This window comes from Hippoglossus stenolepis, chromosome 11 (genome assembly GCF_022539355.2).
Source record: "Hippoglossus stenolepis isolate QCI-W04-F060 chromosome 11, HSTE1.2, whole genome shotgun sequence".
Lineage (NCBI taxonomy): Eukaryota > Metazoa > Chordata > Actinopteri > Pleuronectiformes > Pleuronectidae > Hippoglossus > Hippoglossus stenolepis.
In genome coordinates this window covers 21553937-21578173 of record NC_061493.1, presented here as the reverse complement: position 1 = coordinate 21578173, position 24237 = coordinate 21553937, and the positions used below count along the sequence as shown (strand labels likewise).

At 43.1% G+C, this 24237-nt stretch overlaps 1 protein-coding gene across 2 annotated transcripts in view; it reads left to right on the top strand.

Annotated features, from left to right (window-relative positions):
* The window catches only part of kirrel1b (kirre like nephrin family adhesion molecule 1b), a 73945-nt gene extending 50304 nt beyond the window's left edge, over positions 1-23641 (top strand). The window contains exons 4-15 of one of the 2 annotated variants that reach the window (XM_035171119.2): positions 409-566; positions 3668-3818; positions 4223-4328; positions 4822-4970; positions 5440-5567; positions 6564-6690; positions 8580-8680; positions 13117-13333; positions 15244-15351; positions 16930-17057; positions 17649-17723; positions 18393-23641. In XM_035171119.2, coding sequence (XP_035027010.2) covers positions 409-566; positions 3668-3818; positions 4223-4328; positions 4822-4970; positions 5440-5567; positions 6564-6690; positions 8580-8680; positions 13117-13333; positions 15244-15351; positions 16930-17057; positions 17649-17723; positions 18393-19088 — 2144 coding nt within the window. In that variant the 3' untranslated portion in view covers positions 19089-23641. Of the gene's footprint in view, positions 1-408; positions 567-3667; positions 3819-4222; positions 4329-4821; positions 4971-5439; positions 5568-6563; positions 6691-8579; positions 8681-13116; positions 13334-15243; positions 15352-16929; positions 17058-17612; positions 17724-18392 lie in introns of both variants that reach the window. The other variant, XM_035171118.2, reaches the window with a different exon arrangement.
* Positions 23642-24237: the final 596 nt, after the last annotated feature.

The following is a 24237-nucleotide window of genomic DNA, read 5'->3' as shown; positions in this document are numbered from 1 at the left end:
GAAAATGTCAAAATAAGACCTATTCTGAATCCAGATGGAGGTGGAGATTAAAAAAGAAAGAAAGCAGATATATGTGAAATGAGAAATACTTCAGCAGCAGTATATGTTTGCAGTAAGTATATGTGTAAAGCAATCCAAAGCTTGGCTTTAAAGCTTTAACCAGGATTTAACCAGAAAGTGGAAGCTGAACAAAAGTTCAACATCTAGTTTGACAACTCTTGATTCCACAATTCTGGTGGATGTGAAGAATTAAATGTGAAAGAGAAACAAGATGTCTAAAGTTAAAGGTCAAGGAATCAACATTATTTGCATTATAGGATGATCAAATGACAAGTATGTTCCGGTTGTGAACATATTTATTTGTATGCATGTGTGCACACTTGCATAAGGCATGTATTTGTCCTGCAGTCCCCCCCGAGGACCCGGTGGTGGACGGATCCCCGGAGCTCCTGCTGATGGCTGGGACTCCGTTCAACCTGACCTGTGTGACCCGCGGGGCCAAGCCTGCAGCGCACATCCAGTGGACCAAGGATGGAGTCGCTGTGGAGGGAGCCCACCAGTCCACGGTGACTCACACGTGCAGATGATAGCAAACACACACACACACACACACACACACACACACACACACACACACACACACACACACACACGCGCGCAGGCGGAAAAGAGTCATGCAACATAAAACAAACATAAAACGCATAAAGTTTATTAGACTAAAATGAGATCTGCTCAATCTCATTTTGTTTATGGAGGTACAGGTTCTAATCTGCTCCTCGGTAACATCAGTCTGTTTATTTGTTAGTTCATATGCTTTTTGCCGTTGGCACCGCGAAGGGGGAAGTACTGTATGTACACCACAGGACACGCAGCCGCCCTGGAGACCTGCATCAGGGAATGTACAGTGCACACACACACACACACACACACACACAGTTTGTGACTTTCTTGCTTCTCATTTGACAAAATAACTTACTTATTGAAAGTAAACCTGTGGGGAAAAAGCTTATTGTGCCTTAAAACGAGACTTTAAGCATTAGGGACCCAATTAAGCCAGTGTTTATTTTCAATGGTGGCAAGAAAGATCACAAACATCACTTTTACCTGCTGTTACAAGGCCGGTTCAAAAGCTGCAACGTGAGGAGGAAGTCAACACCACTGCGAATAAAACTTCTTGTGGTGAAGCGAATCCTCAGCGTGGCTTCACGTCGAGTTCAGCTTTGGTGAACTTTGACCGGTGACCTCGCAGCCTCAACCAATAGCAGCAAGCTTTGTGTGGTTGTGTCATTGGTGCATCCTCCTCCTCCTCCTGCTACAGCCCGTCTCCTTCTCCTCTTCCTCACCAACAACAACTCCAGCATCTTCCTCTGTTCTTCACCATACATTTTCTCACAAGCAGAAAAAAACACTTGTCTACATGGTCCACGAAGGAGGAAGTCTTCAAGGACCATGAAGACCACGTTGGCTGAAGAGGAAAATTTTAATCCACTTCTCTCTTCTCTTGCCGCTGCTATTACCTCTTAAGAAATGTTTCTCCACCAAATGAATCCTGGGATATGTTGGCCCAAGAAGGATCCACCTATTGGAGCCGTTTGAAGGAGCCTTCAAACGCAGCCTCTGAAGGACGCAGCTCCGGACCTGAGACACTCACAGCTCCAGCCCACAGCTTCACACGGGTTCAATCAGTGAGCAGCCGCGAGGACAGAAACACAGAAATTGGAAAAGCAACAGAATGACACGTTGCACTTTATCAAACTAGAAACTTGTCAACCTGTAAATGTGAGTGGAAGGAAAAAACACTTCTCACTCGCGAGAATGAAGTGTTTTGTGTTATTTAGTGAAAGGAAAAAAACCAACATACTTCATCACATCCCTGTAACAAATCTCCTTCTTGATATCATTCATTTTTCGTTCATTAGTAGCATCTTGGTTCCACTCAGGCAGAATCACAACATTGAGAACTTTGGCTTTTTCAACATTTAAGAGGTTTTAAACATTGAATAAAATACCTGCAGGGATACTTGAGTTCTCATGAGCTCTTAGCAGTGATTCCACTCAGATGCACTCGTGGTTTTTTCGCTGGCAAAAAGGAAACGTCTCAAAAAGAAACTGACTCCGAACCAGCGTCCATCTCCAGACGTGTTGATCTCCATCAGATGAGTCGTGACCTGATTCAGCTGAACCAGTGTGGAGGCCTGACATCTTCATTCATGCTGTTTTTCAATAGCCCTGCGTCTACACTGCTGTGTGTGTGTGTGTGTGTGTGTGTGTGTGTGTCTGTGTGTGTGTGTATCATCACACACCTTCCAATGAGCTTTTTTATCAAACAGCTTGAACCTGAAGAAAAAAGAAGCAGCAGCCATGGATACAGAAATAGACATCAGCTACTTTCCACATTTAAAGATCGTGACACAACTTGAAACACAAAGATCAAGACATAATTAACCTGCAGACACACACACACACACACACACACACACACACACATATATATTATATTATATATACACAGAGGAAAGAGCTGCAGGTCACACTTATCGCTGTGATATATTTTGCACTCTTTCCTCCCACATTCACACTCCTCACGCTCACTTCTACACACACACACACACACATCCTCACACATATGTGCGTCTTTGCCTTCGTACGCAGCAGCAAACAGTGACTCACACTCTCAAACACAGATGTTTTTTTACATCTCTTGCAGCCTGCCCCCCACACACACACACATGCTCATACATATTACATACTGCACTTATGTTACCGCGTTACTGACCACGCATTCTACACCACAGCGGAAGCTCAACACACTTTCTCGACAGATTGTGTAGCTGCACTGCAAAACACCACGTACCTCGTCAATCCAGGAGACGTGTTATGGTCATGACTTAATGTTCTTATTGTGCAGAATTCATTTTATTTGAATGATTTTATCTTTGACGGCAGCAATTGAGGATTATTTTTCCATAATTGTTTTCACCCGTAGATTATTTTCCAAATTAGAAAAGCATTTAATCTACATAATTTCTCAAATTGTTGAACAATGTTAATCCCAGAGGCCGAAAAGCTTCTTCTGTCCGAACAAATCAAGTACATCAGATTTACAACAATATAATAATGAGACAAGCAGCGTAAAGAAGAGCTGATTAGTTAATGGAACAGCATTTACTGTATTCTGTTTATTTTTTACTTTCGTAAGTATTCGGCTCTGATTTGAAAATCAAACCCAACATCTCCATAAAACTGATCTGCTTGCATTAATTAGAAAATAGCAATTTTCAAAGTTGTATTTTTTCCTGCAACAACATTTATCATCTAAATTATTGAGGACAGAACAAGAACATGAATTTCTTGTCTCCTGCATCTTTTCACTTTTGAATCTGCCTTCCCTTCCAAACCTATATTCTCTTACACCCGTGTTGTTTATTCCATGTCTACCTCCACATTGTAATTTCTATTTTCATTTTCTGCTATTAAACATTTTTCCTGACTCTAAAATAACTCTCCTATCTCTCTCTTCTTTTTTCCTCCGCGTCCTCTCCCATGATATTTCCTGTTCCTTCCTTTTTATATCCTTCCTCTCCGTCGTGCTCCTCCTCTTCTTCTTTGATCTTTTTTACTGGCTTCCCTCCTTGAATCCTCTCCTTCTCTGTTCTTTGCGGAGCAGGAGGTGCTGCCGGACAGGAAGAGGGTGACGACCAGGAGCTACCTGCCCCTCATGCCAGTCGACACTGACAGCGGCAGCAACTTCACCTGCGTGGCCAGCAACCCGGCAGTGCCCATGGGCAAACGAGCCACCGTCGCCCTTAACGTCCACCGTATGTTTGACTCTTTCTCTGTGAGGATGTGAAGGTGCAGGTTATATATTTTATTGAGCTGCCCCAGCACTTGTTGACTTTAAGGAATTATAAACATTAATTTACAGCCTTTTTTTTTTTTTACCCCTCTCTACTTCAGTTGTTCCAAATCTGACTTGAGTTGAAATTTATTTTGAGGCCAATGTTTAAATAATTAAATTCTCGTCCCTGGAGAAATAAGGATGAAGATGTTTAGTGTATTTTTCTACCAAGTTTGTCGAGAAGAGCCTGGAACCAGATTTTACTGTGATATTTACAGTCTGCGTGACTTATTTATGAGGGAAATCAAACCTCACGCTGCTTGTCAGTGGCCTAATTCCCTTTATTTGGAGTTGTCCATTGAATCAGCGTCTTCTTCTGTGCAGATCCACCCACAGTGACGCTGTCCATCGAGCCCCGCTCCGTCCTGGAGGGGGAGAGAGTCATCTTCACCTGCCAGGCCACCGCCAACCCCCCCATCATGGGCTTCAGGTACGAACACGTAACCCCAACCCTGACCCACGTTATCTGACGTGTTGGTGTTGGAGCAGTGGGGCTGTTAGACGCTGTAACACTGTGGCTGTGAGCTGAGGTCTGATGCTCCAGCTCAGGGTCCCAGTGTGGGAGCACTGCCAGGCACTTAGGCACTAAGCCTATTGACTGTGCATTGAAATGCCATCTAATGGCAGATGTGCAATGTGGTCTATAATATGGTGCAATATATGATTTTGAGTTCTGGCAGGAAACAGTATGAAGGGAAAACGGATTAAATGATTTCTTTAACTTGCATTTATTGAAGGTTTTGGCATCAAGGCACTAAAAATGTAAGTTTAGTTGTTTTAACTGATGTTATAAGAACATTTCATGTCTAGTAATGGAAACTCTCTTGGATCCTCACTTAAAAAACAATGATGCTTTTGGTTTTTCCTGCTGACGATCTGTGATGTCACCGTGGATAACCTGTACCATGTGTGTTCTGCGTCAGGTGGGCTAAAGGTGGCGTGCTGCTGGAGGGCGCCCGGGAGAGTGTGTTTGTCACCACAGCCGATCACTCCTTCTTCACCGAGCCCGTGTCCTGTCAGGTGTTCAACGCCGTGGGAAGCACCAACGTCAGCATCCTGGTGGACGTGCACTGTGAGTCGAGGGCAAACTGACCCCATATCAGTCTGAAGATCCACCGTTCACACTCTTCTTATGACGCAGTGTTTCATGTGTTGTGCAGAACACAGTCGCAGTTCAGTTTAATTGATTTATATTCAGCAAAACAAATGACAAATGTTAAAGTAAATAATTTAGTAAAGTAAATAAGTATAGTGAGGGAACATATATTAACAGTGCATGTAATTCATCTGCAAGTGAAAATATTCAATTGCAAAAATATTGAGAACCAGTTTTATTTTTGTGTTTGTTTGGTTTATACAGAATTAGAGACGAATGACATGTTTTAAAGGAAATTTGGGGGTAAATTTGATATATCTTGGTTATGCTTTATGAAAGTATGAAACTCTTTTTTCCTGTGTAACCACAGATTTGTAGCCACAGTGTGATCACGAAGTCTGTATTTCCTTAACTAAGGGTTTTCTTTTGTCCTGCCTTCTATCAGTCGGCCCAATTCTGGTGGTGGAGCCGCGGCCGGTGACGGTGGACGTGGACTCTGACGTGACCCTGAACTGTAAGTGGTCTGGAAACCCTCCTCTCACCCTCACCTGGACCAAGAAGGGCTCCAGCATGGTAAGATAAGAAAGAACAAACCTTTCACCTTTAACCTTATCGAACCACACTGATATCATTGCAATATCAAATATTTATATTTATACTGGATGTTAGAGAAAGTGGTTTTCACATGGTGGAGTTAGAGAAACATTACTTTATTAATCACAGAGGAGGCATCCATCATGTCCAGACTTTTCTCCCTCATTGTTCCCTCATTGTTATTCACTTCTTCAACCTGTCTTCTCCCTCGAAAACCATTAAAATAATTGGAAAAAGTTATCTGAGAATCTATATTCCTATCACAGCTCGGCAATAAAACAATGTCAATGTTATTTTCATCAATTGCAATGAAACAAAAGTCAGATGTTAATCAATGTATTGCTTTTGCGTTGTGTAAACACAGTGAGGAGGAATAACACACCTCATACTTATGAAAAGGTATTTTCATTCTCTGCCTATAAAGAAAATGTTACACCCACAACCTTCACAAAAATTAGTCTTTAGATTTAGGAAATAATAACGTGACATTTATCGTGATATGAAAATGTTATCTTTCACTGCCCAGCCCTCATTTCTATCATGTAAACACCTGCCACAGCTGATTTTCTACCTGTTCGGCTTCACACACAAAACAAGTCATCGATTTTTTTTACAAACGCAACAAAAGGTCTATCGTCAAATCCTCCAGAAAACCCACAATCCCAGCCCATATTAATGTCTCAGAGCCAGGCTTCATAAATGTTTGCTCAGCTGTAAAGCAGACGGTTAGTAGGAGACTCCGTCTTCATATCTTAAATCTTTAATTCATGTCTAACAAGTTAAGAAAAGCTCCAGGAAAAAAAAAGGAGAAAAAAAGACTAATGGAGCCTCGCTGAGTAAATCAACATGTTTTATGAATTAAATATGGATCTCCCTCCCTCTCTCTTATTAGCATCTCCTCCTGTCTGTCTCTGCTCTCCACCTCCACAAATCTCCCACCCTGCTCTTTAAGCCTCCGCTTATTCATGTGTCCAGGTGCTCAGCAACAACAACCAGCTGTATCTGAAGTCCGTGAGCCAGACGGATGCAGGTCAATACGTCTGCAAGGCCATCGTGCCCCGGATCGGAGTGGGAGAGACGGAGGTGACGCTCACCGTCAACGGTCAGTCACCATTCACTCACTCTGCAAAAAGACACAGAGCTGATCTGTGCGCAGCAAACACCCTTCAGAATATGGAGGAGGAATATCAGGACCAGCTTTACGTTTTTATGTTTTTTCGTTTCCGGGCCCCGCTCGTGTATCTGTATCCCTCTGACAGCCGAAGCCACTGAGCAGATAATAGAACTAAAATCATGTTGACCCGGCTTTGTTCATCCCAGCAGCTAATTTAAAACAGGCTGGAAGCCAATATTTCAGTGCTGAAACTGTCCCCCCCCCGAGAGAGCAGCAACAGCTTAATAAATCAAAACTGATTCACCAAGAACACAATGATGAAAAGTTCAAATGCGCCTTAAATCTTCCACGGCTGACAAAGTGCCCGGTCGAACCAGGGGGGACGACATTCATCGGCACGTCCTCCCTCCCTTGCAAAATATCAAGCGCTGAAAACCAACTGAGGCCGACTGCTACAGTACGACCACTCGTTCACAAACCAGATTATTTTTATTCTTCCTCACGACCGACTGCAAACCACGTTGCATCGATTTTATGGAGCCGTTTATCCTCAATCAAAGCGAAGTTACTGGATGCTGCGACGCATCAAATATGATAGATTTCTCCATTGTCCTGCCACGGATGCAAAGGTTTTGATTTATGGTTCAACATCAGATTTTTTACCACAACACAATGAGCAGCAGCAACGCAAGTGGCAATATTAATCATCGGCCTGCAGTTAAAACACCAGCCCGTGCTTCGTCTCTGCCAGCCGCTTGTTATCTCACGTTTCATTGTCGGCAGCCAGAGTGATTATGACGGGAGCTGAGGAGGAACTCGGGTGACAGAGTCTGCATCAGGAGGACGAGGAGTCCTCACAACACAGACTTCAACACAGGGGGCCGTACTTTTCATTTCCAATTAGAAACTAAAGCCCCTTTTCTACTGGTCAAAAACCACACTAACCACAGCATCTGGCTTCTGTCTGCAATGGGAACGGTTACAATCGGCGTTTACTCCCTGGTCAAATGCAATAGATCCAGGTTTCATTCAGCTCTGGCTCCAATCGGCAGAAACATGACACCTGAGTGAAATCGCGGATTCGGCAATTCAGCGAGGTGAGAATGCAGTTTTCACATGATGCACCATGGGAAAATAAAACAGAGCGGGAAACTCCTCCACTGGCGTTTAAAGAAATCCACGTATACCTGTAATAAGATAATAAGAGGTTCAATAGTCATCATGTGGCTGTGGTTCAGGAGGTGGAGCGGGTCGTCCATTAACCTGAGGGTGAGTGGTTTGATCCCCGATTCCTCCAATCGACATACCGAAGAGTTGTTGGGCAATTTGCTGAACCCCGAAACAGCTCTTCCACCATGGTGACTGTGAATGTGTGGAAGAAAAGTTCTATAAATAAATGCCGTCTGTTTATAGGGTCCTGAAATGAAAACTGGCCAATCACAGCTCTTGGCCTCCTTGTGGGTTTTCTTCGAACCCCCTTTGTGTAGCTGCATAGTTTTAAGTGGTGAATATAAATCATAACTTCCTCGTCTGACGTGTGTCTCCGAACACGTCAATAAATCCAACCTGCCTGCTGTGAAAGTCAATCTTCAAATTGAACGTGCACAGTAAAACTGACTCTGCGTCCACGGAGAAGAAAACCAGAGGAACTCACAACTTCCAAAGGTTTTTATTCCGACACATTTAGACTCTTCACTGTTCCCCGTGTAGCACACAGCCGGTTAACTGACCCTCCATCACGTGTCCGTGTCCAGCAGATGAAGCTCCCTCCATCTTACGCCATTTGGGCCCCTGCAGCGTATAAGAAGTGAACCTTTCTAAATGAAATATCTCGGTGTCTTTCTTTCCTCCCTCTGTGTCCTGTCTCGCTCGCTCAGGTCCCCCCATCATCTCCAGTGAACCGGTGCAGTACTCTGTCAGAGGCGAGAGAGGAGAGATCAAGTGCTACATCGCCAGCACCCCGCCGCCCGATAAGATCGTAAGTCCAAACTCAGAGGCTGTGATTTGTTGTAAGAGGCGCTCGGTCCTTTTCACATCGCATCGGCCTGAATCCTGATCAGAGCAGATGTGGACAGAGGCATCGTGTTCTTGGGTTGTTTGTCTGTCTATTCATCAATACGTCCGTTTGTCCATCTGGTCTTAGACTGTTCAAGTCATAACTCAAGACACGTGTTTATATCAGTTCATTACACAAAACATCTTATTTATCCTTCACATATCAGATTTTCACATTTGGTTTTATTTTGTCTTGTCTTATCTCATCTTTACTCTTAACCTGATTTTAACCTTGTTTTTTTAATTATTCACATGTTTATTTATAATAAAAATCTTATTATAATCATTATTATTAGTAGTAGTAGTAATAGTTCTAGTGTAGTATTAGTAATCAGGATTAACTTATTAGTTTTGAAGATAAAAAGTCGAATTCACTGTGACGTCATATCCATCTTATTGTTGCGAGACAGATCCAGTTGAAGTTAGTCAAAGGTCAAGGTCACTGTGATCTTACACAATATATTTTTAGCATTTTGAAAGCTGTCAGGATATTTGACGAAATCTCTACAAATTTGGAACAAACGTCAACTTGAACTCAAAGGTTAAAGGTCATTTTTATTAATTTAAGACAAATGCATAATTGTCCAAAGGAATGGGATCCTCTGGGATTGGTACATCCCAGAGGTCGCAGGTGATCTCACCTGCGACATCATAATATTCTACAAAAAACTCTTTATTCAATTCTCCCTAACTTTGGAACAGAAGGCCAGAGTCTCACCTTATCTCCTGCCGGTTGACAGGCTCACGTTGGCAGCTGACGACTGCGAGGCGGTTAATACCAGTCACTTTTCTCCGCCTGTGTAATATTCCAAACAATCGGTACAAGCGGCTTTGTTCTCCCACTGCGCCGCGGCTTCGTGAGAACGACGTGTTCCCTGTCCGCGCTGGAAAAAGTGTGAGTCATCAAAAACAGCTGCTGCTGAAATGAAACAGGAGACACACAGTACCCTGCACATAATTCAGGGAAATGGAGGGAAGCAGATGAGATTTGAGAAAATGATGAAAAAACATCACCGCTCCCACTGTTTGGTGTTTGGATAGTCGAGTGTGAGCACTTTTTAAATATGAAGAGGGAGAAAAGGGAATGAAAAAGTGAAAATTACATCAGTGCTATCCGTCCTAACTCTCAGATATCTCCCATCATTCATTTTTTATTTAGTCGACATGTCTTTTATTCTTTTCTCGGCTCCTCTAAGCCCATAAGCCATGTCACAGTTCATTTAGGCTGTTGCAAGATGCGCTCATACGCCTTTATCTCATCGCTTTGAACGATGGAACAGCCTTGGGATCTAATTGTTGCAGCAGGATTTCACCACAAGAAAACACCCCGGCCACGTGTGGAACCCCTGGCTGCACATGTGAGTTCACACGGGACAATGAGACCGTGTGAAAAGGGTCTCTGGTAAATAACGCTCGTTAATTTGACTGATCCATTAACGGTTTCCTGTTAAGTAGCTGCAGTCGCTTGTTTTCCTGCAGTCACAGACGCAGCGTGTTGTGTTCAAGTGTCTGACGAGTTCACGAACAGATTCTATTTGTGCATAGTTTAAGGTTATTGTGATAATTAATATACTGATGATAGGACAAATACATTGATTTGTTTTTTTGTCTTTTTTAGCTGATTGCTGCAAGATGCATTTATGAGTAATTTTCCGCAGCTTCCTCTACATTTTCTACAGAGAATCTAAACATGGCATTAGAATAAATTGAAAGACAATATAATCACATTAAACTCTACACAAAACATTCTTTAAAACCACTGATATTAAGAGTTATGGTCACTGTGAGAGAGTCAGTGGAGCCTCCAGATCATTTTTGATTTTAGTGTAAATTGAACCCAGCAGCTCAAACCTTTCCAATTCAGTGATCTCTTTCAAAGTGGTTTAACCATCTTTTCTTTAAAAGAAAGCTTTCACGCAGATTGCCTTCCCGGCAAACTGTAATGGAATATCCCCCTGAACGTGCCACAACTGCAGAACTGGGCTGTTTTTTTTTTTTTCAATCCCTGCATTTTGCTGAAGTCGCTGAGTGCAACACTTGATAAAACTAGAGTTTAATGTGGAGTGTCGGTGCTGGATATAAGTTACAAAATAAGCAGTTTGAGTATAAACCTTTAAAAAGGAAGAAAAAAATACCAGAATGCTCACGAATCACAAAAAGAGGCAGAAAAATGGAAATAAATTCAGTAATGACATTTGAGTTTGAAGGCTGGAGCGAGTGAGCGAGAGTGTGGGGGTGAGAATAGATTGAAATGAGAGCGGCAGGGAGATGGAGGGAGAGTAAAATTCTGTACCTTTCAGCGTCAATTATCCAATTTTGCAGTGCCAACATGACAGAAATCAGAGCTTTTAGGAAGCTTCAGCCCTCTTCTGCACTGGCAGAGAGCTCAGAGCGTATAATGTGATACGACATTATAGTCTCGGCTTAATGCAGAGACACAAGGACTTATAAAATATGGAGTATGATTCTGTGCGTGTGTGTGTGTGTGCGTGTTTGTACGTGTGTGTGTGTGTGTTTCAAAGAGGCAACGGCAGATTGAGAAAGCAGCGAGAGCCGCACGGTGGTGGAGCGACAAAATGATTGTGAGGAATAGTGATAAAGAAAGAAAAAAGGGAGGATTGTGAGACGCAGAATGTGGAGACAGAAAAACGTGCATTCTACAAGAGCGTCAATTATTTGAGTAGAAAGTGAAAAGCAGAAGATTTACAGGTTTTCTATTTTTTATTTCTTCTCCCTGAGGCTCGATCACATTTTCTCATTTTTCGTTTGTTTTAAAAACCAGGTTAAAAGGTACATCAGCCCAACATATGGCTCCATGTATATTTGATATCATCATGCTCCATATTTGATAACCTCCGTGGTTAATAATTTTAACATTTCAGTGAAATTATGGATGACATTGCACCAAGGACAACTCTGTTAATTTCTGTTAAAACAAAAGCAAATCGACGATATAAATAGTAATATAATAAAACTTTTCTGTTTTGAACAACTTGACAAACCAGTTAATCCTCTTGTCCAATAGCTGAGCTCCGCTCCTCAGGATCATTTCATGAATTAGCTTCATTCTTTTACAGTAAAGATTTCAAAATAAGGAATAATATGTGTCCTTCTGCTGCTGGTGGGTGTGAGCTTTCCCAATTAGCATTCACATCACTTCTATGCTGATGACACAAAGTTATATGTTGAACGTGGACCTTCCAGAAACACTAATATCTGACGTCTGCCTTCAATCATCTCTGAAATGAAGCCACAGTTAGACGCTTCCTGGTTTATGCAGATTATTTAAGTGTAATGCACATTTTTGCTTGACTGACAAAGCTGACGTGAAATACACTAAAGAGTATTAACTAAACAGTCCTGTTGGCTTCCTCTCTCTGACTCCTTGTGAAACAAATAATTGAATTTACTATACTCCTTATTGTTTTATAAATGTAATAATAAGATGCTCACTGAGTCCACACTGACTGGATCTTTATGTTAAGGTTTTCCACAACAGTATTATTAGTTATTTCAAAAGCAAAATAAACACATTTCAATTTTAGTTAGATTTGAAGAAGGCTGCTATTATTATTCCTTTTTTAATATTAAAACCTTTCTGACCATTATAAATGAAAACCGTCTCATCTCTTATTATTTTAATCATGTTCTTTGTCTACTTCTGCTTTTATTCCTGAAGTACATTGAGACTAGACCTGTGTGAAATGTGTCACATGAATAAACTTCACTGAAATGTCTAATTTGGCCTGAACAGCACAAGGACAAAAAACAAATAGAGAATCTATTTCCTGCTGAGACTCACTTCCGTCTCGTTAGCTTTTCTCACTGGCCGAACCTGTGTCTGTGTTTGAGTCTGTATCCAGGTCTATTGTGGTTTACACCATTTAAGACGAGATAAAGTGAAATTAGCATTATTGAGCCCTGAGGGGAGATTGGACGGTTGCAGCAGTAAAAGCAGAGTTTAGATAAGAATCAAACAAATTACACATATCGGAGATTGCATCTTCATCAAACTAATACCGAGCTGCTATCAGCTTGAAGGACGTCCTGCTGCGTTTATCGGGAGGAGATTTACAGATGTTGTCGTCTGCAGACGCACCAAACGTTTCCTCTTAGCATATTCTTAATGTCAAGTACACCTGCTTTATTTTGGAAACGGGTTTTTAAGATCAAACATGAAAGTGAGAGCCGATGCGGAAATGTGCCCCAGTGGCCAATAACTATCGGCTCCTGTGTTTTAAAATGTAATTAAAGGAACAATAAGCAGTAGCTCAGCCTGACACGGGCGTGTTTACAGTCCCGTCTTCCGTTGTATCTGCTGGTCGATGATTAGAAGCTGATTAAAGACGCGTGTTTCAGGTCTGGGCGTGGAAGGAGAACGTGTGGGAGAAGGAGAAGGGCACCCTGATGGAGCGGTACACGGTGGAGCAGAGTAAACCTCCGTCGCAGGGCGGCGCTGTTCTCTCCACGCTCACCATCAACAACGTCATGGAGTCGGACTTTCACTCGCCGTACAACTGCACCGCCTGGAACGCGTTCGGACCCGGGACCATGATCATCACCCTGGAGGAGAAGGGTAAGAAAAAACTGGAGAAATACATGAGTTTTTGTGGGTCTTGATTATATTACAATTAATTCCCATATGTGAATACAGCTGATTTTCTACTTTCATAACATAAAGCAGAAATGAATCATGTACCTACTGTTAAGATTTCGCTAATATGTTATGAGTTGTTCCTCCACTTAAAATGATAATTAGTTAGACAGCAAAGAATTGAAATGATTTATACATTTGCTGCAGGTTTTGTATCAAACTTTAGGGCGTTAGTAAATCAAAGTTACCCTGGTGTTGTTGAGCAGGCTCATGATTTGTGAGTCCTCATATTGTTTTGCATTATGTTTGCTTTCCTACAAGAAAAGCTTCTCTGTGCTCAGAGACAAATGACAATCATAAACCTGCTGATTAATAATTCATAACGCAAAGACTCACAATACGCTGTTGATCTTTCCGCCCCGTTACAGACATCGCTGTTGTGATGGTCGTCCATGACAGCTCAGCCTTTTGGGCCATTGGGGATAAATTTGTTGCTGTTTCACAGTTGAAATTTTGGCAGCGACGCTAAATCGCCTCCAGCTCAGTGAAAACATTCACTCACAAAACACAATGAGCACAGAGGTGACTTAAGATGGAGGCACATCAGCAAGAAGAGTGACCGTATAAAGAACTCAGGTTATATAACTATTATAGAAAAGGGTTTTAGGAAATACATACAATTGTATTTTGTTAAACCCCTACCACGTGGAGTCTGACCACTAGTGGCACTATAGAGCAATGTTTTTATAGAATTACCCTATTTTATTTGTATTCTGTGCTGTACAAGGACACTAGAACACAGGTGATGCAATGCTCACTGGTCCACACAGGGGCGGAGCCAGGGGTGGAGCCAGGGCAGCACTGGCACTGATACTAGCAATACATATAAATATTTGTTAATATTCTAGTTTCGAAAGTTTTTTTGAAGTACACAATGTGCTTGTAACCATTTAAAAAACATGTTCAATGATGTGTGGCCATAGAAGTAACAGTAAACTGAATCAGGAATTGTGTGCCGGACATATAATTGGCCCCTCTCTGTGTGAATCGTGGCCCCTTGATGGCCCCTGATGTAGAAAAATCCTTGATCCGCCACTGGGTTTTTACAATTTGTAGCAGTCATGGGCCAAGAGGTGTAGCAATGTGGCAAAAAAATGGAATTAAAACGTCTCTATATATATTAAAATAGCGTAACGTTTTTAACATCAGCTTGGACTTTCAAACTCATTCATGGGATTCGAACCGTGAACCTCCTCAAAATTCTAAACGTTTGCTACGGCACATGAAGGCCATTTTATTGCGAAACACACAGAATGTAAGAAAACCTGTGTGTGTGTGTCTGCTCTGACAACTCCACAGGGTTAATGTTACCGGAGGAGACGCTGCGCTCTCCCGCTCAAACTGAAGTGCCCCTGAGCAAGAGTATTAGGTGTCATCTGGGGGACAAACAACAGACAGTGTTGTAAGTCCATTCAGGACGGTTCTGCATCTTATTTCCAGGAGCTTGGTTTTGTCACATTACGCAGAGAAAATGATTTCTTCATGCTCTGTCGGTTGTAACTGACTCTTATTCTTTCAGCTGTCAGATTTCACAGGCCTCAGAGGATCCACCAAAATACCTTTAAGAGAGAGAGGAGAGAGAGAGAGAGAGAGAGAGGGAGAGAGAGAGAGGGAGCTTGCATTTGTCCTCATGTATTCCAACAGTGTTTTTAGCCCTTATCAGACGTGCAGACATGATTTATCAACACAACCAGCCCTCACAGATTCAATATTAAGCTCGGGCACAACAGGATTTATGCTTGAACGACACGACACCCGAGCAGGTTTGTGTAACAATGAGGCAGCAGCTGTCCCTCAACCCGAAACCTTCTTTCTGCCTGTGTTTGTTTCAGATATTGTTCCAGTGGGAATTATCGCCGGTGGTACTGTGTGCTCCTCCATTCTGCTGCTTATGTTTCTACTGGCACTCGCCTTCTTCCTCTACCGCCAACGCAAAGGCAGTGAGTGCACGCTGTGGTTCTTCAATGTGTGTGTGTGTGTGTGTGTGTGTGTGTGTGTGTGTGTGTGTGTGTGTGTGTGTGTGTGTGTGTGTGTGTGTGTACACGCTCACACACTCTCACTGTGTGTCTGTCACTCTTCTCTTTCATCCACTCTCTGTCATTCTGCCTTTCCTTGGAGAAAGGAACATATGTCAGCCGTATAGCATTTTATTCAAATGAGATTAATGAATATTCATATAATAAGTCTTAAAACGCCTACAATATGTTTTTATTTCACTGTTATGGAATTGTGCAATTATTTTCTTAAATAAATCGCTTTTCATAGGCGGACGAGATAAAATACATAACAACGGAGCAGAGAACAGGAGCATTTAAAGGTGGAGTGTTTAAATTATGAATTCCTATATGTTATTTCTACAGCCTGCGGCAAACCAATTAGTGTTTATCATCCCAAACCACACTCGCACACAAACCCGAGCGCTACAGAACAAGTGGTGTCTTCAAGTTGTTTAATTTTTCAGCCGCTCCGTCGCAAAGAAAGAGTTTGAAAGACAATGAAGGTGACGGGCACATTCCCCAGAGGGATTTTCTGGGGATAAGAGTATATTTTCTGGTTTAGAGCTGATAACACCGCTGCAGAAAAGATATTGTTTGGGAATTGAAACTCAAACAAACATCGCCGCGGCTCCAGATAAGCAGTCGCTCGTTTGACGTCTATGATGCAGCTCAAGACTTCACAGATTGAAATCTTTGCGTTTGAGGTTTCCGTGGAGGAGAGTCGCTCATGTTGACAAACGTCGACTGCTCTGTGTGAAGGATGTGTGAATTAAACTCAACAATGTGATGTTTATCGTGGGAAAGAACCTGAAATGCGTCTTTTTGGTCTTTCTGTGATATAGATTTTTGCTGTTTTATTGTTATGTTTATCTCCGTGTGTTTGGTGCAGCCGCAACAGGAGAAACAAAAAGAGACACGTCCATTTCAAACACCCCCGAGATTTCCAGTGGTTCTGCTTCGTTTTTGTCTGTTTCATCCGTATCCGTAAGCTTTCAGATGACGAATCAGGGCTAAAATGAACGTTGAGCCTAATGCAGTTCTTTATTCAGTTTTCAAGAAGATTAAACAATCAAACTTCCACTACGAGTCACTTAAGTCAGACATAGTATTATCTCAATTTCGAAACAAAATAACGTAAAAACAATTCATAGTCTTTACATTTACAAAAGATCTGTGTGAAAATCTTCATCTTCCTCCTCATTTTCAAACCTCAGGAAGACGGAATGAGCCGTTTTCCATCCTTAAAATTCAACCCACCACCTCCCTCTGCTTTCTGTGGCTGCAGCATACCAAATTGTTTAATGCTCCATTAACAACAGAGATAAATTAAGATAAACAAGGCAAATAATGGCCCAGACAAGTCAGACAAAAACAGCATCAAACAGAATGAGTGGTTGTTACTGTGTTTTTTCTGGTTTCCTCTTTTCCCTTCTAACCAGACTGTTGAATACATCAATAATTTATTTCGACGTTGACCCAGAATATGACTGGAGGTTGTGTTTTTTCTTTTTGGTGTTCCAGGTCGCCGGGGTGTCACCCTGGGTAAACCAGACATCAAGGTGGAAACAGTCAACAAAGAGACCCACAGCCTGGAGGAGGAGGCGGCCAACGTCTCCACAGCAACCCGGATGGTCAAGGCCATGTACTCCGTGAGTAGATCCCCCCCCCCATCTGAGTCACCGGGGGCCATGGAGAGGAGACGTACGGGTCAATGGCCTTAAATGTACAGCCACACTGACACAAAGGGCAACATGGCAGGAGAGGCGGCTACGCACACGCGCACGTGCACACACTCGTGCACGAAGCAAACGCACAAACAGCGGATTCTCACACGTCAAAAATATACATAAGAACACACACAAAAAAACAAAGTGCACAAACACGCACGTGAAGGAAAAGAAAGAGGAACGATACACATCTTGCAAATACACCAAAACTGATGGTTAGGATTTAACGTTGTGTTTGTTTTCGAGAAGCGTTCAGCCTGGGAATCCTGGAGCGTCTCATCCACCAGGCTCCTTTTTTAAAGCTCGGCCCAAAACCTTTTTCTTTTTTTTTTCTGCCCTCTGAGCGTTTCTCTTCTTCCAATCTCTTGGGATGAAAAACCTGAAACTCTCTTTTCCTCTCCCCTCCCTCTCTTCCTTCCTCTTTCCTTTCTCACCCTCCCTCTTTCCGTGTGTGTGTTTCGTTGTTTGATGGTTTAGTTTCTGCCCTCTGTTTCCCTCTCTCCCTCCACTCAGCCGTTCAAAGACGACATGGACCTGAAGCAGGAAGTCCGGAGCGAGAGCGACACCCGGGAGGAGTACGAGCTCAAGGTGAGGCGCAGGCCGCTCGCACAGAGGTTTCAGAATTTTGACATATGATGTTTTATTTAAGGTTATTTCCCGCATGGTGCACAGATATATCACATGTCATGAACTTTGTGGTCATATCCATCATTTGTCCTGATTACCAGTTGCAGGTTTTCCTCAGGTTTGGTGTTTGCACTGGAGGTAAAAGCTTTGCATTCATAAAAATATATTTTTTGAAGGTCAGCACCTCATTTATTTATTTATTTTTTCACTTTGAGATGTAAAATCGCCTAAAAGTCTCGAAACCTTGTGTTTTTTACTCAAACGAACTAAAAGAAGGAAACAAACTTGGTGTAAACGTGTTATAAAACAAATTGACTCACTGGAAATCTCCTATATTCTGATAAAATGAAGTTGTATCGTTATGTTTCGTGTTCAAGCACTGCATCATTTACATATCATTACATTTCTAGACAGAGCATGAACCACCGACTGCACCGTCATCACCGAGCATCGATAGATTGTTGTGGGAAACGATGCGACAGTTCCAAGTAACTTCCCCAGTCCAGCTGACAGTGTTTCTTTACGATGGACACCATTTCAAATGTTAACGAACAAGGATACCTCACATGAATCCAAGCTAACATAGACTAGATGTGTCTCGGTAACTCACGCTCTTCTCTGTGATCACAGGATCCGACCAACGGCTACTACAACGTCCGAGCCACCACCCACGATGAGGCGCGCCCCCAGTCCCGGGCCATCCACTACCAGGGAGAGTTCCGACCCCCGAACCCAAACAGTGGGCCAGCCGGTGCCTCGCCCAGCGGACCCTCGGCCGCCCCCGGCGGTGCAGTTCCCCCCAGCGGAGTGCCAGGCTCAAGGACAGGCTGCTATGACCCCCGCCCGCCTTCCAGGATGTCCCACGCCACCTACGCCCAGTTCAACACTTTCTCCAGGCCGCCGCCGAGCCAGCAAGCGCCTCCCAATCCGACTCTTCAATCGCCCGGAGATTACCCGGGAGACTGCGGCCTGCTGGAGAGCACAACCCAGCTGGCCTATGACAACTACGGATACCCCTCCCAGTATCCCAGCTACCGCATGGGCTTTGCCCCTCCCATAGAGGAAGGGCCATCCTATGAGATGTATGCAACAGGACAAGGGACCGGGCCAGGACCAGGACCAGGACCAGGGCCAGGACCAGGACCAGGACCAGGACCAGGACCAGGGCCAGGGCCAGGGCCAGGACCAGGACCAGGACCCGGACCGGGACAACAAAGTCCTGAAACAGGGCTGGGGAATTACGGAAGCTCCACCCGCTTCTCATACTCATCTCCACCCTCTGACTATTCCCAGAGACACACACAGCGGATGCAGACTCATGTGTGAGAACACACACACACACGCACACACACACACACACATACACACTTTTGACTGGCTTTTTACATCAGCAGCACTTATACCACATGAAGAAACTTTGAAACAAAAAAAAAAAATCACACGTTTCTAACATTCAAGAATCTGGTGCATGGAAGTCAAGTTAATTTTCAAAAACCTAAAACAACACAACAATGCACAGCAGCATCGCATCATACACAATAGGTAGCAGCAATACAACACGTGCAAAGCGACAGTCACACACAATTGCGCAGCCCTTCTGTTGCATGCTTCGACGCGAGCAACAGCCACAATCATGAGCAAAGAGAGATGAAGAGAGGAGCGAGCACTTTGAGGACCGAACAAAAAGAGGAGCAGCGTAAAAAAAAATAAACATCTCTTCCTGCGATCCTCGTTTTTTCCTCCTCTTCGACCGTCTCCCTGCATCACCTCCCACCCTGTCTCTGTAAATAAGTGCAACTTCACATTTGGAAGTCGTTACCTTGTACAAAACCTTAAACAGTGGGATGCAGCAACCCTCCCTGTAATCCACACGTTTTGCATTTCCTGACTTTTGCAAAACACACACACACACACACACACACACACACACACACACACACACACACACACACACACACACACACACACACACACACACACACACACACACACACAGATCTTTAAAGACTCATTTGTTTCTATATATTGCAGCAACGGGGCAGCTTGGACTATAACCACATCTGGCACTTTGTGATCCTCTTTCCTCACTATAACCTACCCAGTGGCCATTTTTGTACAAGCTCTACCTTGATTTGAGTGGGACAAAGCTTCCTAAGGCGGTACAGTGAGCGACCAGAGTGCCAATGCTTATGTGCCAACACACACAGACTTTTATCGAGGTGTGTCTCCTTTTTTGTAAAGTGTACGACGAGGCGCTCCGGACGACGAGGTTTTGTAGACGCCACATCGGAGAGGAGAGGAGAGGTAGCAAGCGTCTCTGTAAACTCCTTCTCCTCCTCATCTCTCACTTTTATCATCATGATGCATTTCTCTACTTCACATTTCACTCAAGGTCGATGCCGTAAACTGTATTTGTGAAGCGAAGTGTGGCAGGAGTGCTTTTTTTTTGTTTTTTGCATTCGATAAATCTCTGCATTTTGTACAGAAAAGATACCTCCCCTGTCCTCAAGTGTCAAAAAAAGTATTTGTTTCTCTCACTTGCACAGTAGTATAGTTTTTTTTCCATATTTATACCAGAAACGCGTGTGGAAAGAAATGGCATTACATTTTATAGTATTTTTATAAGGAGTTGTGGACCAAAGGTTCAGAGTTATTGGGTGACACTCGCTTTGTAACGTGGCAACGTGATCGCTCCTGGAAACGTTTTGAGTTTCTTTAAAAAGAGATGGATGGTATTTTTCAAGCGGATGTTGTAGATTTAAATTAGAAATAAAAATTAAGAGATTCATTCCAAAATGGTGAAATCTCTTCGGCGGATTTCTCTGTTTGGTGTGAAACTCTTCCTTCGACTTCCGGTCTTGTGACTGGACTGCCTTTTTATAAACGTCGACGACATTCAAAGCGATGGATGGAGAACAAGCTGCTGCTCACTTTGAGCTGTGCTGCAAACTTTGTAAGCGATGAGAAGGTTCACGTGTAGTTTAACATATCAAGCTGAAGGTACAGAGAAGTCCTAGAGCTCCGATGGTACTTTGTACATTTATCTGTAAGTACGCTGGTTCCCTCACTGCAACCGAAACTTTGGTATTGTACGTCTGAGCTTTTTATCCATTTCGTTGTGTCAGCCTTGGTGTGTGTGTGTGTGTGTGTGTGTGTGTGTGTGTGTGTGTGTGTGTGTGTGTGTGTGTGTGTGTGTGTGTGTGTGTGTGTGACTGCGGCTTTTGACCACACAGCTCGTGATGATCTGTGTTTAAATATATATCTTTTTTTGCTCTAACGTCAAATGATGCAGCGATTAAACAAATCCAGCATTCGAGTAAATCTCCGCTGCACCGTTACCCAAATGTTTCCCCTTGAAGGAGGAAATCTCGCTTTGTCTCTAATCGCACAAGACGGACAAAAGAAGTCGCGTTGCTTTGCTTGCGTTTCCATTAATGAATTAAAACTCTGAGCAGTTTACAAAAGGCTTTTTAAAGGCTGAACAATGTGGATTATTATCTGCGCAGCGAGTACAACTGCAAAGTTTGAATAATCAGCTGAAAGAGGGTTAGGGTTATGGCTGATATAAAACATTATATTAAGTAAGAATTGCTGAAAACGAAGCCTTACTTTTAAAACAACGGCGTGTTATAACTTCCTAACATTGGTTTTCACACATTTAATTTGAGCTGTAGAGATTTTCTTTTCAAGTATAAACTAATTTTCTTGTCACAACAGTGCACAAGGAAATCACTTTTGGCCTGATTCATGTAAAAATTCAGTATTTCACCTCGACAGGAAATTATTCGACTTCTTCTAACTTGCTTAATATTTGACTTGCAATGAGAATTCTGCTCTGAAAACATCCATTCAACACAGCAACTGGTATTAAAGCAAGATCAGAGGTGTCACCCCAGGATGTTGAAGTGGTTCAGCTCTGTAACTGAGATTAAATTCAACATCTTTCAACTCTTTTTCAGTAACACGTGACTTTTTTTAAAACTTCTACTGGCGACCACATGGAAATCCCTTCAGCATTTTGTCTCTACCTTCTCCTGAGGGCACATCTGCTTTGTCCCACAGACAAAGTGAAGGAGGGAATTCGACAGGGACTCACCCACTTAGTATCTGCACCAGGTTTTTCAGCATTTAAAATTGATGGATGGCGCTTTGCAAAAGATCAGAGGCCACAAAGGTGAAGCCAGAAATCTCAGCACCTCCATCACCTAATCATTGAGTCTTAATACTTATAAGCCGCCCTATCAAACCTTCACAGATACAGTATATTATGGTAATTTTCTGCAAAAGGGCAGTCAAATTCATATTTATTGCCCCTATTTTGAATAAACACTCTGAGAAAGGAAATCATCTCTGATTAGAATATCAGATAGAACCTTGTAGCTTCAAGGTCACGATATAAAACCACTACTGCAGTTATGGAGAGAAGAATGGCAGATGGAGCACCCTTTTAAATTTATATGGTTATCACAGCCTTGGTACTGCATACTATTACCTCTTTACAACCTTTTTACAGAGTTGTAGCGGCGCCGTCGCCTCTTTTGCCTCCGACTCGCAATGTCGTCATGACCTTGTGTGGAAAGAGTTTGACACCGAGGAGACGCCGCGGCCGGCAGACACACGACGGGGTCACCCAGGTTCCTCGTCATTACCTTTTAACCATTCATGGTCTGTTGACGGTGCGGAGATATGAATCTATTAAATACACCTTCGATGCCAAAAGTGCTAAATGGATGTTTGGATTTGGTTCTGCGATGAAAAGATGATGGTTAGGAAGGGAATGTAGAGGTGCCGTCTCCTCCTCTTCCTCACATGCACCTCTCTTTGCTCTCTGCTCTCTCCTGCGTCACGTTAATCGCCACCTACCTGCTTCCAAATTTAGAGGTTGAACCTCTGAAAAGAATCACAGCAAACCGTCTCTCGCTGCTTTCTTCCAAATTCCCTCTAAGAGCAATCCAGCTTGTATACATGTGTGTATGTTGTGGGGGGGTAGAGTATATATAGCTTCACTAACTCATAACATCCATCCTCCGTGTTCATTATTTCACGATCTCCTCTCTTCTTATGGAATTCTGTATTTGAAAACTTATTTTCTCGGTATTACCTTGTGGTGTTTCATCACCGGGGGAAGAAACTTTTATTCACAGTATTGTATTTTATCTTGGAAGCATCGGATGGGGGGGGGTCGGATAAAAAGAGAGTGGACGTGTGCATCTGTGGCCGAAATGACTCAACGCCCAACCAGGCCACAACAAATAGCTCAAATCCTGTCTCAACTAGGCCAACCCTGACTAGAACCAGGCCAGACCCACAGCTAACTGCTCTGATGCATGCTGTGCTGTGCCGTGCCGTCCCCGGCCAAGAGTGACTCGTGTGGCTCGGTGTCAATTCTTACCTTTTGGAGTTATCGGTGCCAAAAGACTGTGCAAAGCAAAAGAAAATGTACTGAGCAAACAAACAAATGCAGCAGCCATATGTGTTTATTGAGTGTGTGTGGATGTGTGTGTGTCTAGTTTTGTGTTTCCTCCCATGCACATGCTGTGTATGCATCCATCTGTGAACATGCATGTGTGTTGTTGTACATGTGTTGGCAGCATGTAACCCCAGTGTGTTTTCATACCAGTATTGATACGTTGGGATCACTGGTCTGCAGAAACTGGGGTTTGACTGATGTTTCCGGCCAAAATCCAACAGATCAACCAGTCGCCCGGTCGCCTGCTGGTATGATGGAGGCTCCTCCTGACCACAGTGACTGATGAGTATTCTGAAATATAGCGACATTAGATTTCCTTTTACAGGTTTCTGTTCGTTCATTTAATAGGACAATCATCAAAATGGTATTCACAATCAAATCAGATTTAAAATCTCCTGGATAATGACGTTAAACTCATATCGTTCATATCGGACGAACACGAACGCTGAAACCGATAATGTCTCTGAAAGGCGGAAATTGGCAAATTTTTATCGCCCAATCCATAAATCAGTCGGGCTCCATACATTTTTTTAACCGACGCTTTAAAAGCATTTCAACATCTTTCACTAAACCCCCCCCCCCCAAACGTACATAACATTACTATCAGCGGTAAGGCATCGGTCAAACCCTGGTGGAAGGCAGCTGATCAGAGTGAAGGAGACATCTTGTGGCCTTAGGACAGGAGGAAGGAGCTGAAGTGGTCCGCTCGTCCCTCATCCAGCTGCTGAGACACGTCCCGCTCGCCGAAGCAGCAGCAGCTGCAGCGAACAGGATTCAGTCCTCGTTCTGCTCAGCATCGAGACAATGATCAGAACGGCGAGGAGGACTCATGTTGCACTGAACAAACGTGTGAAGTGGACGTGTGCGTGGCAGCGAGAGCGAGACAGTTTGTGTGTGTTCAAATAAGCGTTTTTTGGCTTTTCTCCGTGCTCCGGTTCTTTTTTCGTTTATATCCCTATATATTGTTCACGTGTGTATTATTATCATATTTAGTTTGACTACTTG